We start from the raw sequence: 17,521 nt of genomic DNA on the forward strand, positions 1-17,521 counted from the left end.
GCCTATACAGCTTGGAGTAAGACAACATGCATGGAGAGGATGATGTGGACAAAATACTCATTTGCCTAATAATTCTGCACTCCCTGTATATTTAAGTGCCTGCTGCAAAATGTTTAACTGCTTTTATAACATTTATAATATTCATTCATCAAAACTTTTTTGGACTCTGTTCCCTAACCCAGGCCAGTCGATAGTAAGCTAAAGTTTTGCTTATATTGAGAGTCCGGCTGTAATCCAATATTCTGTTGTCCTGCACCTTAGTAAAGTAAGGGTTAATATCCTCTGGAGTCCAGCTGGGGATTAGGAAATGGAGGTTTAACTGCCTGTGCTAATGGTGGGTGTTTATCTCAATACTTTGTTTTGTCACTCCCTGACTCGCTCTCATTTCCGAAAGCTGTCCCTGGAGCCTCCACTCTTGTAATGGCTTAGCTTTCTGAGCGCCACAGTACAGAGGGAAAGGAATAACAAGATTCTCATTTGGGCTCTATACACACTGCCCACAGATACATGTATAATTGGCCCTGTTTTCATTCTGCTCTGTTGTTAAATGCACTAGCTATTAGGGTAGTGGTATTGGTGCTGATTTCATGTGTTTGTTTATTGTTGGAAGGTGTGCTCCTCGTTTGTTTGAGCACGAGTGTGTGCGTGTAAAAGTGTGCAGAATTGTGTGTGTCAGATAGATAAAGAGTGTGCTCTATCTCTCTCTTCCTCTCTGCTTTTTTCTTTCGGAGTTTGGTCGTGGTTCCCCTGGGGCCCCTGTCGCAGTAATGGCCTGCTCCTGATTGCTCTGATACAGGTTAGGAATATTGGCTTTAATGATGTGTAAAATGAGCAAGCAGTGCCTGTGACATTTACAGATGGCACCGCCTTGGCCTGTTCTTCCCAACTGCTCGTTAATTCACGGGAACGGCAAGCACTTCTTTAAGTGACTGCCTGATGCATGCATACGACACAAAACAGCACATCCTACACACCAAAACAATAGCTCACCTTATGTACCTCTGCACCTTGTCATTTCAGTGAAGCGCTCACGCAAATAGATGAAATAAAGAGTCCTCAAGGTGAAGAGCTGTTTGCTAAGTCCTCTCAAAGGGTTTGTGACACCGGTCTCCAGAGGTCTTTGAAGGGCTTAGACAGATAGATCCTGGGTTGCAGACTGCGTTTTAGACAGCACAGCTGGGCTCAGCACCAAACCCCCTGAGGTGCTAATCTGGTCCACAGGTTCTCGATGGTACATCTGCTGCACATGCACAGCTATAGAGGAAGCACCATCCTCGAGTCACTGTCTTGTCTGTGAGGTTTCAATTTGATTTTTGCACGTCAAGTAAATATTTTTAATGGCAGCCAGTCAATAATAAAGGAAGTACTCAATAACATCGGTACAATAACACAAATAGACAGCTATCCGCTAAATGCACTTAAAGCATTAAGTAATTATATGTGTGAATAGTGGATTCAGGTCTAGAAACTCCTGCGTACAAAGTGTAGAAGACAGTATACTAAAATAAATAATAAAGCAAACAAAATAGATATCTTAACATAACACAGAGCTCCACTTAGAATTTGTAGTAGATCACTATCCTATTTAATGTTTAACATAGAGAGCAGGACTCGAAGCCCTGCTGAAAACAGGCAAAGCACAAACATATTAAAACATGAAAAAGAAACTCACTTTTATATTAAAGTTTCTGTTATATAGAGATATAAAACTGTAAAGAAAGGAACAGAGAGAAATGGAGGGGCGAATAGACTTCCATATGACTCTCAGTGCAACTACATAATGAATATTTCCCTCCACCATTGTGAAATCGTTGGACAGAGTAACGCCTGAATTATGCTCCTGCGCTGAATCTATGCAGAGCCTATGACGCAGCCTGCGCTAGTGGCCGACTCCATTGGCAGCATTTATATCTGTGCGCGTTGCAGTTACACGTCACGAGACACATGTCACGTCACAGCAAAGCACACTTTTTATATGAGTGACAGAAACACAATTTTCTGACTGAAACCCTAAATTTGTCTTATTCTACACTTGTATTCCCAAGATGTAATGCTGATTAAATGATCATATGCCTCAGTGACTCTAGATGTGGCTATTATTATTTAGCAATTCTAGTGTCAGATTGAAGAGGTGTGTCTTTAAAAGTATAACGCAGCGAGCCGTACTGGTTGCTTTTCTACAATTTAAAATTAGAACGTAGCAAGTTGAAGCTTGGGCGGGAACTGACAATAACTGCTGTATCCCTAATTAATTTGTCTCTGTGAGGAATAATGCATGTCTGACAGTTTGGTATTGAACAGTTTGGCACATAAAGCGACTGGCATCAGTGTAACTTGGTCATTTCAGGCTGAATGTGAGAAGCAGTGTACTTCTGAGAAAACTGGCATCATGTGCTTTCCATCATTAAATGTGATTAATAACCTTGTAGCAGCGGTATGGAAAAGCTGCAGCCTGCCTCTAATGTTTTTGGAAGAATATTTACTGGACTACATTACTGCGGTAGTCGAGCCTGCCACAGATGAATGCCTGAACACGTTTTTCAGGATCATAACAAGTCAGAAAAACAGCCGTCTCTCTAAGATGAACGATGGTTGCTCACAGTCTGTCTTATAACTTCACTTGTTCATATTAACATATAACTTAAATATGAAATCAAAAAGGGGGAGGGGGTACAGTATCTTCCTTTGTAATTACATTGTAATTACACAATGTAACTACTTAAGCAGAGGTACTTAAAAAATCTGAACTCATGATAAGTCCAGTGTAGTTAGTATGTAAAAAAACAACAACTATTTGCCATCTATTTTTGTATCTTGAAGAAACGTTTTGCTAATTAAAGTGCTTTTGTGTTGCTGCGAGGAGCCATCAAGTTGCGAATGAACCTGTGACTGAACAGTTTTATGATGCATTTAATGTCGGACGAAGATGTGTATCTTTATCTGTTCCTTCCTCTTTAGCTTTATGGCCATCACACTATAATTTATTTTTTATTATGCCATGCTAATTGAGGGAAATCATAGTTTGGTCATTCCTCACAGTTTGTGCCTCCATTGGCTTTAAATTGTGTTCTTCCTCGTCCGCCCACTCGCAGAGCTGTGGTAATTTACTTCTAATTGGCAAGAACTTGTTGACCTTAGGCTCCCAGATTGATATGGTCAGGAGGTTAATGCTTATGTTAATGTGAGAAGGTGATGGTTCCTCTGTTAGCCGTGTGCTAACCGCAACAATTGAGTAATAACAGAAGCGCTAATGGTGCTTGTACAAGCTCATCATTGCAGGTGCCTGCGAGATAGCAGCGATACCTTTGACACTCGGTTCACGCTCAGATTTACTGAAACACTCTGACCTCGGCTCACGTGGAGCTGAATTGCTGCACTGTGTAGTGGAGCTGCACGTAATGACCGTACCTGGGTCACACATAAAGATTCCTGCTGCATACAATCGTGTGCTACCTCCGTGGTTACACCATGTTTCATGTGTGTGCATTACTATGCATGGAGAATTGGATTTGTTTTGCCTTGTATACTCATCAGTTTAAGAAACCAGCCATCCGTCGCTTTTTTAATCTCCATAATGAAAGTGTTTTAATGCCTCCAATTTATTGCCTGGGCAGCCAACAGAATAATTAGCTTTGTTCAGGTTTTTAAAAAGATGAAAACACAAGTACAACAACATTTGAGTCTGAAAATCACAAATTATAATCAAATGCATTAGTTATTGTACCTGAAGGTATATTTGACAAGAAAAATGGATTTCTACTGTGGGTATTGCAATTATTCTTTTTTCTAAATGTAATTTTCTTTTGTTTTCTTTCACCTATTTGCTTCTTTAACTTTAATGGTAGGCTTCTATCTTTTTAAAAAATATTGTAATCCCATCAGTGTTTTTTTTATGTCACACCAACATAAAGACTTTTTCCACTATAAGTCTAAATAAAGAGGCTTCCAAGTCTTTATTGATTCTCTGTGACCTGAAGTCGATTCCACAAACTAAATCAGATAATTGAAGTCGGCGTCGAGCTAATTGGATTATTGCTTTCCCCCTGAAGAGATGGCCCTCCGCCGCGGCACAGGGATCGCTACATTAGTGGCGTCCATCAGACATCTGTCATTTAACAGCACAGGCTCGTGTCTCACAGCAAGGAGGGTGAATTGATTATGAATGGGGGAAAAAGTAGTAATTTCTTTGATTAGATGATTTGCCTGACAATCTTATCGCCATGTGATAGCCGTTATTTTATAACTCATACAGAAGCCGTTTATTGTTAAGCATCTCCTTGTGTTCAGATTTCGGAATGGATTGCAGTAAAAGCATCAATGCATCTGTGCAATTAAAAAACTTTTAAACTTATTTAATGGTAAATTATGTCAACACGTTTGGCAGTAAACAGCAGCACAGATAGCTTATCGGTAGAACTATTTCCATTGGATAAAAGCTACATAGGAGGAGAAGAAGAAAAAACCCTTCCTCTTGTGTCTATTTGCCTCCAGTCCTCCAAGCATGGTTTATGCAAATGAGATGACTATTTGCATAGACATAATTAGGTAATTACAAATCATTTGGCTATGAGCTCAAGCATGTGCAGAGACCAGAGACGTTACACGGGTACAGTACAGAGTTAATGAATTGCTGCTGAACAGCAGAATCATTACAGCATGTGTTGGAGCATATGTTGTGTCAGACCTCTTCTTTGCAAACGACAGGTGACATTTTCATAAATCTTAGTTAAACACAGTGAATGGATGGAAAAATGGATTCAAAGCAGCTTGGTTTAAAAATGTATCTGTGTGTTATGACGAGGAGGAAAAATTGGGGGATAAAGGATTAAAATTTTGGTAGTAGATTTTAGCATTCAGTCGATTCATAAAATAATTTTTAAGGATATATGACACAAATATTTATAAGCACCTGCTTAGCTTGGACTAATAACTGTTGCTGGAGATGTAGCAGTTAATTTACAAACAATACAAAACATCTACAAAAACTCTTTGAAAGCTAGTAATGGTATACTCTGTATGAAACCCAAATCTGGCCTTATTTGGTGTTCCGACAGTCTAAATCTTCAATTCTAGACACATTTTTAAGCTGCCTAAGATTTAATTTAAGTCCTGCTATAATACTGTGCAAAATCACTCTAATGAATGGCAGGTGTGTCACAGGAATTAAATGTAAGTGGTGCTCCCACACATTATTGCTTATTGACTAGTGGTTCCCTCTGTGACTGGGGCTAAAGTGACAGATCTGAGGCAGTCCCTTTCAGTTTCTGTTTATAAAAACTTACCAAAATGGTGTGTTAATTAAAATAATATTTATACACACACACACACACACACACACAAACAATTAGATTAACATTTCCAAAAAAGAACTGGGCAAAGTTGCGTGTGCCATTAAAGTTGTAGTGCGATTAGTCAAAGTAAGTATCAAATTCCTATGGTGAGAACCAAGATAGTCTCTTCTATGAGTTGAGCAAGTCAAGTCACTGCTTAAGTTATTCAAATCAAAGCCATGAAATGCAAAATTCTGATTGTGTCCACGAGTTAGATGTCGCATTTGGTTTGGAGCGGCTGCTTACTCCACATCCATAAATATATCTGACATTTGTTGACAATTAATAAGCCTCCTGAAAGAACACACGTGGAAAGCAGTACCACATTAGCTTTAAAATACTCAAAAGGAAAAACAAATATAGCACAAAAAACTTGCAACAAAATGTTAAGCATCACATCTGATATTGCCACTGTTTGTCTGCTTCATTGTTTACAGTCATATAGTGCAGCGGTCCCCAACCTTTTTTGCGCCACGGACCGGTTTATGCCCGACAATATTTTCACGGACCGGCCTTTAAGGTGTCGCGGATAAATACAACAAAATAAAACTAGTACCGGTACCGAAAAAAAAGAAGATTTATTCATAACACACGTGAAAAGACCCAGGAAAACAGAGTTAACGATAAAAACGATAACAAAAAACACTGAAAACCGATAAAAACCCTGAAAACCATACATTTTACACCTGAGCCTCAACTCTCGCGGCCCGGTACCAAACGACTCACGGACCGGTACCGGTCCGAGGCCCGGGGGTTGGGGACCGCTGATATAGTGAATCATAGCTAAATAATATAATTAAAGTGAATCCACAGATGATTATAGATATATTTTATATTATCATGGGAAGCATTTTTTAAAGTTTTAAGTTTAGAACACATAAATTTAAAAAAGGAACAGGATTGATATTTTTCCTCCTGTACTTTTTGTTTTGATCCAGAGGATGCTTAATAAAGATCGAGAGCTAATCTTGGACTATCATATTCAAGTGAGAGCTGTACAAACATCATTTTATCAAATGCACATTGTCAACTTTAAGCAATGAACTCTGTAACTGTCAACAAAGCAGTCTCTGCTTTAAGAAGTAAGAACATGAGCTGTAATGCCATTCTTCTGGTGCTCTGCTCTAACTAACCTGACCGGTGCCAGAGCCTCATATCAAAAACTGTAGATGACAATTGCCTCCCAGACTAGTCTTTCTGGTAAGACATAGGCAAGAGTTGACCAATCCCAGAGTTTTAAGAGAACATATGTGTCTGCTGGTGAGATTGCCTCTGATAAAGCATCATTTAGTTGCATCTTTGATTACAGAAGGGTTGACGACTCAAAGAATAAGCAATGTCTATCGATGTGTTTGCACAGATAGCTTCTGTAGAGCCCAAATAGTGATCTCTCAGATATCCACTTCCAGTGTGCTGGCAAAAGGGGAGGTGAAAGTTGGTGACCTTGACTTCAGCAACCTCAAGCAGATAATGCTCGAGACTCTACAGGTTATAAAGCTAACTTTGCAGTGACTATGACCCTGATGCGGTATAAGTATTTTTTCTGAGTCTCCAGTGGTTTCCTTTTCTTTGTTTTCTTTTTCCTTTTTTTTGGCACATCTGTATCAACACCAGCAAAGCTAAAAGTAGAAAAGCAATTCAGATAAAGTCATGAGAAGACTAACTCTGATTGTCTTTTAGCAATGTGTTTCAAGTTGAACCACCAACACAAATTTTCTGTTTAACGTTGGATGTGTCACCGATTTCTGAGCTGAACTTCAAATCATCTGTTTTAGGTCTAATTCATGACTATCAGTGTCAAGTCAAGCTAATATATTAGCTGGTCAACTTTGCAGCACGTCACTCTCATACAATGATTCTTGTCTATCTGTACTATTTATTGTTAAAAGAGGCTAAAATGACCAAAAGATGTTTTATACACATTCTTGCCAAGCATCCCCTTAGTTCAAGATTTTGAGGTGATCAAACAAAACGCCTGTGCCAGGCAGCATTGTGTTCAGTGTGTTCACAGTGTGTTCACATCTAACTAAATGCTAATTTATTGTGTGTCTTTTTTGTTTTGTTTTCCAGAGCAAGAGGATTCCTTTGAGTTCGTGATTGTGTCGTTGACGGGTCAGACATGGAACTTTGAAGCGTCCACGTACGAGGAGAGGGAACTGTGGGTCCAAGCTATCGAGAGCCAGATTTTTGCCAGCCTGCAGTCTTGTGAAAGCATAAAGAACAAGGTACAGTTTGTCATGAAGGATAAAGAATATCAGAGGAACTGGACAGGGTTGGCGATTATCATCTAATCAAAACATCGTCATGATCGTCATCATCGTGCTACATTTCTCCCACTTAATTTACATTCCTCTTTTTCTCCTTCTTTCCAACCTTTATCACGCCTTCACCCTCCTCTCTTCCCCCACTTCAAGCTGTCACATGTGGGAGGTTGTCAGACAGGTGCACCGCAGTGTGGGGGATCTCTTATTAGAAGTGACAGACATCAGAGATAGAACACGGCTTGTGTCAGCATACTGGGGAGACACATCCTAATTTTCATATTCATATTTTCTCTGCCTCTGTCTTTTCCCGAGACTTTGAAAAACCTCTTCTCTCTCCCTTTGCTTGTTGTCTATAATTTGAGTCCAGCTATAATTGTTTGCTTTCTCGTGATCTCCAGTGAAATAATTAGTTCCCGTCGATTTATTCTCACCTTCATTTTTCACAGTCTCGGTTGGGCAGCCAAAGTGATGCAATGGCCATTCAGTCCATACGAAACGTGAGGGGGAATAGCTTCTGTGTGGACTGTGATGCACCAAGTGAGTATAACCCTCTACGGTTAAAACACATCTGAACACATTGTCTATTACATATGAAATACAGATATTAAAGGAACAGATTAAACACAAAAACCCCAACATTCTTCCCCTCTTTTGGTGACATAACAAAAGGTAGTAGAGGTCAAGATTTTGAGAGGGTTTTTTATTCTTTAATTTGTCACGTCGTGCGTAAAAGCAAACAAACAAAAAAAAAACTTCGGTTTTCATACTCCTGTAACCAGATTCCTTAGTTTTGTCAAAAAAATACATTAAAAACTTTCCATACAACACACTTACAGTGCAACAGGACACAAAAAACTCCACTTAGAACATTAAACACTTTGTAGGAGAGCTGGTAATGCTATATGAAAATTATAAAGTCATATTATTAGATAATAAAAGTGGGTTGGGTTTGCATTTGGAGGTGCTGCTACATTTGGGAAGCTGCAAAAAACTACATTTTGGGGACCAAACAGCAGCTGCAAAGGTTTTATTTGATATCGAGTCATTTCTACCAGCTTTCCTCAAGTTAGAACTAGTATTCAGCACTGTTAGAAGCACTGCATCTTGCAGTTTTGGCAGATACTGATTATTCTTGTCTGACTAATATAATTGTACTGGGTGTTTTTCCCTGAAGAGGTTACCAACATTAAACCATACTCAAAATAGGCTCATCACAAATTTCCTGGTCAGACTTTTAAAGCATCTCTTGTTACTACTTTTATTTTTTTTTATTAATTCCTATCTTCTGTCACGCAGACCCCGACTGGGCCAGTTTGAACTTGGGTGCCTTGATGTGCATCGAATGCTCAGGCATCCACAGGAACCTGGGCACCCACCTGTCTCGCGTGCGCTCTCTTGACTTGGACGACTGGCCGGTGGAGCTCAGCATGGTGATGACTGCCATCGGTAACGCAATGGCCAACAGTGTGTGGGAAGGCGCTTTGGAGGGGTACACCAAGCCAGGGAGCGACAGCACCAGGTTAGCATACTTCTACAAATAAAGGTGCTGCTTAATGAAGCGTGCAGAGATTATAGAATGAGAAGGCAGCGCTGTCTTCTCTCCATTAGCTGCCATTTATTAGCCACCCACATTTGAACAGAGGCAATTCACATCGCAAAATGCTCCATAAGAAGCACCAGGGGTCCATAAATGTCAGCCTATTGAGCCAAAAACACAGTATTTTATGTCTGAGCGTCAGTCCATCCTGTACACACTGATCGCTGTGCTTCTCTTGTATCAGTCACTGCTTTGTTGTTATCAACAGTCTCTGTTATGCTTCTGACCCTCTGTCCACTGGAAAACCATATTTCACCAGAGGAATGTGACATAATTTTGCACTTGCCTGATAAATGCACTGACTAGCTTCATATCCATCATGTTTGTCATTTGATATGTAAGTACTAATCAAGAGAAAATTAGCAAACCCAAACCACATCTGAGATCCAGCATGTGCCGATAAGTCTGGGACTTTCTCAGCTCTGTTTGCAAAGCCAGTGTGTTTTACTTTAGATCCTGGCGAGCGGCTCTTGTTAATAAGTTTTTCTTAAATGACACTTTTCCATTCACCTTGTGAACGCCTGTCCTAACCTAACCCACCCCGACAAATACCTTTTCCCTTTCTTCTGAGATCTGGTAGGAGGATTGTTTATCTCTTGGTGACAGGTGAGGCCTAGCGTTCCCGCCTGACTAATGATCTGCTGTGTGGCTGTGCAGGTAATTAAGCACACCATTAGGGCTAAACCCCACCCTGAGAGACAAGCCCTCAGGTCCCAAGCTGCCCTGTCACATATCCATCATACAGGCCTGGGTCATCACTCTGTCTGTCACACAGAGACTGTCTGTAGGGTCTCCCTGGTGGCATTAGACTGTTTAACATCACAGCTTTGTAACTTTAAGAAAGCAGGACGTCTGGTTACTTTCTTTGTTAGTACCTTTGTTTTTACATTTCAGAGACAAAAATCTTTCCAAATTTTAATTAAATATATAATAAAATTAAAACAATATGGCGTTACAGGGACCCTTTTTATTGCAAACTAATTAGAAAACATTTTTCATGCCAACTTGATAACGTAGATGTATTTTGATAGTATCCAATCAATGTGGCCAACCTGTCTTATAATGTTTGTTTGTCCTCGAGAAACATAAATAGTGGTTAGGTTTAAAATTTTAATGTAACAGACTTTAACATGGTAGAGGTGTAACATCTTTGTTTTGTCATTTTAAGCCAATGCTGAAATGTTTAGTAGATTAAGACAGTATAATATGTTAAATAGCAAGAATGTGTTAAACATAAATGAACCGCTCACACTCCGTAATGGTCCTACTTTGTAATATGAAAGGACTATTGCACTGGGGCAGCTGTTGCTCAGGAGATAGACCGGGTCTTTTGCTGGTTGGAAGGTCAGAGGTTCGATTCCACAGCTCCTACAATCCATGTGTCGACGTATACTCAGGCAAAACTGAACCCTGAGTCTGAGTGTGTAAATGTTACATAAAAGCACTGAGAGGGTGACTTGCAGTAGAAAGTGGTTTGAGTGCTCAACTAAAGCATGATATAAGTACCTGAACCATTAAGTGAAATTCAAACTGTTGGTGTGGAAGAGAATGTATTAGGAAGATGTCACGTTGGGCTATGAAAGCTTGATGAGCTGGTCATTTATTTTTGTAGTATTTTGGCCTACAAATAGGTTAATCGGTTGAAACCTCTAACTCTAATAAGCACTTGAATGATTATGAGTGGAAACGGTCATCAGTTCCCGGCCTAATTCCAACCTTCGGGTGATACTATGGCTTGATTGATACGGGCATTTTAGGCCAGTGCACACTTTGTTTACAGTGGCGCTATTTACAAGCCAAAAGTGGCATATAAACAGTTAATAATACACTTATAACATATTGTTGCTACATGCCAAAAATTACTGTTGGAGTTTCATTAATTATGAGTGTAACCTCCAATATTGCTGCTAATTCATAGTCTTTTTTTTCCCGTGAGTTTAACCTTTGAAATCACTTATTATAGCTTAGATCTCTTAATAAGAAAGCAGCAAAAGGCTGTAAAACTGCAAATTGTATCCTTTATAAACTACTTTCTTTAGGAAATGCATATTTTTCTGCTCACAATTGGCCCACATAAAATGATCTGTGCAACATTGAGCAAGTTTTCAGTTATTTTTCCTCTTGGATTCATTCTCTGACTCTCCGGCCAGTTCAGACCTGAATGATGGCCTACAGTTGTTTATTGAATGGTATCTGTGTGAAAGTGCTCCACTGTGGACTTGATGAAAGATTATTGATGTTGATTTCTCTCCCTACCGCTGTCAGTCGCACGTCGCCTCGAGCAGGAAGGTTCTTCATTGTCTAAAAAATCCGATCTTATCCCGGAGCAGCATCTCCATTAGTTTTCACTGTCAAACAATAAATCTCATTTGCAGGATAACTAATCTTTAGCCAAAAAACAGAACTTGGAAATATCATATATGAACACCGGTCATTTAGATGCTCTGGACTTTCTGCTCTGCTTTGCATCGGACTATTTTGCTTTATCGTGAAGGATGAATTCAAACCAATTTAAAGGGATGCGGTTTCTTTTATTATTTTTATTGAATTCTGACGCCGCTTCTGTGGGTGCTTCTCTTAAATTGAGCACCGCACATAAGGGAGAATTTTAATTGTGTCACACCGGTGACATGCAGCAGCTTTGTGATGGCACCCAGGCAGGCGGTGTATGGCTCCTGACTTCTACTAAACATTAGTGACACCTAATCTAAACGATTCAGTAACTACCTGAATATCAAGTCGGCGTCTGATAGAATGTCTCCTGCAAGACTAGTTTTACCCCTTTTGCATTTTTGAGATTTAACTTAAAAGCACTCATCCACAAGATTGTTTTAGCTTATGATATTCGGGTGCGAAAGAACACAATATATAGCTTTGTCGTACGCGGATCTGCACAGCAGTGCAATTGCTGGCGTAGAACAGAATGATTACAGACCTCATAATAGAAAGCGTGTTAATATGCATGCATATGTACGTAGGATTACCTGCTTTTGCAGAAGAATGCAAGGTACCAATAAAGCATCATTTACAATGGTAGTAATTTATTTGCTGTAGTTTTGTTTTTTTAAGCATGAGCTATTAACTAGAACTTGTTTGGGATTTTTGTTTTTGTTTTTTGTCCGTGTGAGAATAATGCAATTAATGTAATTCACAAATAAATACCCACGCACCAGTATGCGTGCGTTTAAAGGATTTTTGTTATCATTAGATAAATATTTCTCAATGTTTTCTAAGTTGGTGTTAAATTTGAATATTTTTGGAATAGGCATGTTAAACAAAGTCTCTTTGACTTGTTATAATGCAGTTATAACTGCTATTGATCCACCAATAAATGCTCAGGGCTTTCAGGTTCTAATGAGCCACCAAGTCTGCTGGTTTTCGTGTTCTCTTCAGTTTTTTAGTCCTCGTCTTATAGGATCTCTTCCCAGATCGAAACAAGGAAAGCAGTTCGATTAACTAAACTGCTCTTGTGCTAACGCCTTACAGCCAGCAGATTTATAAATAATTATTTATTGGTAGAGCGGTAAAGCTTCTTCAGTATCAAGTAGTGCCAACATGCTAACAGCAGAAGTCAGATCTGGCCAGGATACAGTTAAATGTGTGATAATAAATCTGCGGGAGCTGTGCATTGTGGCTGATCTCTGCAGTCAGCATATTGCAGGGGAGTTGTTCTTTTAATTAGCACCTGGGAGTCGTTGTGTTTTGCATGTCACCTCTAATTGCTTGGCATGTTTGTGATAGAAAAACACTACAGATTATTTTTACGGAAACTGTGGGAGAGGTCTCGCGGTTAACTTTACCCCTATCCTTTGCCGCGTACACACACACAAAAAAATGAAACACATACACAAGACACCAAGACTCATTTGGGGGAGATGTCCTGGAGCGTGGACGGATGTGGACGGCTATCCCTCACTGACGTGGGCCTCTCACTGTCACCCTCTGTAGGCTCCGCGCTGCCCTCGGCCACAGGCAGGTAATAGCTCTGATGAGAGCCCTCCACTTTGTTTCAGAAATAATTTGCCACTCCTGCCGCCTGCAGGGGCTGCGTGGTAATAAAAATGAATCACACCGCTAACCTCTCCAAACCTGGCCCCGTTGCCTTTTTTAACCCCTTCTGCTCCAGCAGTGCCACCTTGGCGTGCCCTGCCAAGTTCTTTATTGCTGCTTTAAAAAACAAAATAATATCAGCCATAACCTTCTGTTTTAGGATCTCACCAGATTGGCCTCTGTGCTGCATATTAGTTCCCAAAACATGGAGCAAAGCTTCCAGGCTACTCACAGGTTACGAGTGCGGGAACACCAACTCTCCAGAGAGATTTTAGAATAGTTGGCCTTGCCAGGAGCCCCGGTGGAGGAAGAGTAATTAATTAAGACAAATGAATGACTGGGCCTTACCATGTCCTCTGCCTCTCTTTCTCTCTAAATGAAACCCACAGGTCAGTAATTAGCCCTGTGTGGGAGAAGTGGTACTGTAGTCACTAATTGCCCACATGCCACCGGGTTTCAGGGCCAGGTGGACATAGAGGAAGGACTGCTTCATTGAAGAAGGGGCCTAAGCCATGAAATTAAGATTCAATATTGTTAGCATTAAAAAATAAAGACTAATAAAGAAAAAGAATCCAACCCAACTGCTTTATGTGATCGAGATTTTTTTTTAAAACCTGCGTGTACTGGGACGCACACTTAAGGGGGGCATGTGCTCGTCGTCCCCTCAGCTTTGTATGTGAGGCGAGGGTTCAGCAGGGGTTAACAGCATGAGCATTTAAGGGTGTTAGTCTTGCTGGCACAAAAACACAGCCACTCCATCATGAGGAGGCTGACAACCTCATTAATGTCACAATATATTCAACTCATCCCTCTGCCTGCCTACAGCAGCCAGATGCTTTTCCACTGGCCTTTCTTTAGAGCCCAACACAACAACCTTTTGAATTCTGGTCATCTGTTCAGACCGCACTCTTGAAGCGAGAAAAGCAGCATCAATTCCACTTGTAAAATATTTGTCTTAATTCTTTTGTGTTGTTATTCTCAGAGCAGAGCACACCGTGTCTACAGTGTAACCCGTTGGACCATAGGAGGCCTTATTTAGCACTCTTGCTGTGGCGTTTACTGTGTTGCTCCTTCATTTCTTGCCCTTAGCAACCTTTGATGCTTTGGGGCCCAGCTTTCTTTCCCTGTTGTGTGCTCTTTTTTTTTTTTGTTCATCTCAGTAGTTTCCCTCTGAGCCCCCTCTCTGTCTTTCTGCTGCTGCCCCTCTTCCTCACTCTCCCCTCACACACACACACACATCCACCCCTCGGTTTGTGGAAGTGAAGCTGCTGGCTGCATGGGAATTGGTCCCATACAAGTCGCCCACCCCCACTGTGAAGTCTGTTCAGGCTGGTCAAACCCAAAGACCCTTCCCTCTGCCATTTCCACCCTTCAGTGCGTCTGTTTGATGTATCCACAGTGACTCTGGATGATCATGGACGAGTGGGAGGAGCTTAGACGCTTTGATAGTTTAGGAGGACTCGGCATGTGAAAGATGTGCGATGGCCATCCTCCTGTTCCTCCAGGCCAAGGCACCACTATTGCAGGCACTCAGATTGGTCATTCCTGTGGCTCCTCCACCGTTGGCTCCACCCGCTTTGTCTCAGTTTCCCTTCCCTTCCTATAAATTCCTGCTTGCCTTTGTCTTTCAGGCTTGACTAATTATCCTTGTTTGTTCCTCTTTATTTGAATTCAGTCATGTGTTCTTGACTCCGTGGGCTGGATTTAGGAGAATCATTCTGCCATTTGCCACTTAATTAAGTCAGGGTCAGAATCCATTGCTCAACGGAGAGCTGGAGGGACGGAGTTCTAATAGAATTATAAAAGAGGCCTTTCTCCACTGTTAAGGCTGCCTTTATCTAGGTGGGCTTCGCATAGGAAAATGAAAGGGGACACCAGCTCTAAGCAGGAATCCCATTTCCACTTTAGAGTCAGTAAGTGTTTTGATGTTTGCCCAAAGATTACATTGGAATCAAAGCCAGCGAAAGAAAGTTAAACAGCAGTGATCGGCCGTGAGATAACTCTGGATGACGGAGGAAGTTTGCGGCGAAGCAAACACCTCTTCTTTTTTTGGTTGGAGGCGCAGGCATTTTTATTGGGAACCTTAAGATCCCCTCTAATCCCTAAGCGACAGAGAAATTTAGAACAACTATGTGCTCGAGCCTGGGTGGGGAAATTAGTGTCTGTGTGCTTAGATGTCTGCTCGTATATAGAGAACTAACCATCAGTTCAATTTTCAAAATTTCCCCCCCATGCTGTGAAACTCACTCTCCTTTCCCTCTCTACCTCCCCTGCTACTCTGTCCTGGCACTTTGACATGCGAAATCTGCTGATTTTATTTTTCTTCCTCCTGCGGTGAGGAAGTGTCCTTTTCAAGGGTCTCAGTATCCCCCCCCCCCCCCCCCCCCCCCCCGTCTAAACCCTGCCTGTGTTTGGATTGTTTTTCAATTTCAAACAAAAGACAGAGGCGGGATTACCATTTCACTTCCTTTCACACTCTTTCAAGTGGCAGCAGCTGAGTTTTTTTGTTTTTTTTTTAAACCACTGCCTGGCTGTTTTAGCTTTTTTTTCTGGTCTGTCTATTCTTGCTGAATTTAAAGCAAAGCATCAGCAGTGAGCGAGGCCTTTTTCTGCAGGTCTCCAGGGCTGATTTCGTAGTGAGGGCTAACAAAGTGCCCTCAGGGCTCCTTTCTGAGTTGTTGACGTCTTCCTAATGGCTCTCCTCAGCCTTTTTGTTTTCACATCTTGGTGCTAACTTTCTGCCTCATTTAGCTCATATCAATTCACTGGGCTTTACGGATTCAGCATCTCATTCAGCGTCCAGTTCTCTGAAGCAAACTTTGGACAACAGGTTGTTTTTAACCCTGCTCAGATTTTTGTTAAAGGTTGTAGAGTTTGCCTTCGGGATTACAGCCAGTCAGTCAGATTTCTGACAAACTTAAATGTCTTTGGCTGTAAAGAAGGGAAATAATGGTGGACGGCAGGACGGCCCCTTCCTGTTCTGAGCAGACCACCGATTCTAAGGCCAATTGATTTGCTAACCGGCTTGTCCCCACATAATGACTGAGTAGGGATTGATGGAGGTCTTACACCATAAAACTGAGCCACAGCAATTGCCTGCTATTAGGGCTGTATTGTTGTTCACAGAATACCCTCCGCCTAAAGAAAAGATTTGCTTATGCTGTAGCGGGGGGGGGGGGACTTTCTCCGTCATTGCTGCGTTACATTACATTACCACATTCCCTTTGAGGTCATAATGAAAAAAAAATGTACCCATGTGTCTATAGGAGCAATTACTTTAAGGCTGTTTTGAGACGCGGGCTAAGTAGCTTTATGAGCTGCTGGTTTTTTTTTTGCAGTTAATCAATCTCTGCTTGGGTGCTGATAGAAGAAGACTTGCCCCTTTTTCATCACATCCTTAACTCCTGTAGTTAGGCCGGGTGCCAGGCTGCTCTGTGCAAGACTGACTGCTTTGTGAAGTAAGCCTGGCAGCTGACATATGAGTCTGAAAACGGTTGCTGTCTGCGGTAAGTCGGCAGCCTCGACACCTGGCTGCTAAGGCAATAAAAAGTAGTGGCGGAGTTTGGTTGCTGTTTTTAAAATGGTTGTTTCTGATTGAGATTTCGCTAACAGGATCTGTTGCTAAAATACTGTGAATAGATTAAAAACAACAGTGAAATGATCCTTTTAATTATCTGCGTAGCCAAAAATTTGACCATACCATAGAGCTGCACTGTTGATGGAAAACACTTTGGATAAACGTTCCTTTCCTATGATGAACACAGGGAATGCACTTCTGCTGATATAAATTAGTGTGTGCTTCAAAAGTTTATTATTTGCTTTAACTGACTACTGAAAACTCATTTTTATTGGTTAGCGCTCCCTTAAACTTTTCCCCTTTTATTTTCGGCCATTTTTTTGCAACTATTTTCATGTATGTGTGTCTGACCGTAAGTCTGTTTACGTGTCTGTATGCTTCAATATATGTACTTATCTTCACTGCGTAAGTTTTATTAATACTGTGAAGCACCCTATTTTTTGAAAAGTGCTATACGAATAAAATTATTATTATTATTAACCCATAGATTTTTAATCTGTCCAAGAAATATCCAGCTGTTCGGGAAAGAAAAAAAAATATTTGTGAGCTATGTTTGGGGATTTCAGTTTGTGGGGAAATTGGCGAGGGGAAGGAAAGGGAGGAAAATATTAACAGATAAACTAACAAAACTCACAAATGTAATCTTACATGATGGATAGCTTAAACCAGAGCATGTAGAACTGTCTTACTTCATTTGTGTAAA

General features: G+C 40.9%; 1 protein-coding gene across 1 annotated transcript in view; it reads left to right on the plus strand.

Moving 5' to 3' along the window:
* agap3 (ArfGAP with GTPase domain, ankyrin repeat and PH domain 3) overlaps positions 1–17,521 on the plus strand; it is a 76,638-nt gene that overhangs the window by 53,441 nt on the left and 5,676 nt on the right. Inside the window, exons 14-16 of the mRNA XM_084911999.1 lie at positions 7,401–7,555; positions 8,041–8,131; positions 8,891–9,113. Of these exons, the coding sequence (XP_084768125.1) occupies positions 7,401–7,555; positions 8,041–8,131; positions 8,891–9,113 (469 nt within the window). The remainder of the gene's footprint in view (positions 1–7,400; positions 7,556–8,040; positions 8,132–8,890; positions 9,114–17,521) is intronic.

This window comes from Perissodus microlepis, chromosome 18 (assembly GCF_051167445.1).
Source record: "Perissodus microlepis isolate ML-2025 ecotype Zambia chromosome 18, ASM5116744v1, whole genome shotgun sequence".
NCBI classification, from domain to species: Eukaryota; Metazoa; Chordata; class Actinopteri; order Cichliformes; family Cichlidae; genus Perissodus; species Perissodus microlepis.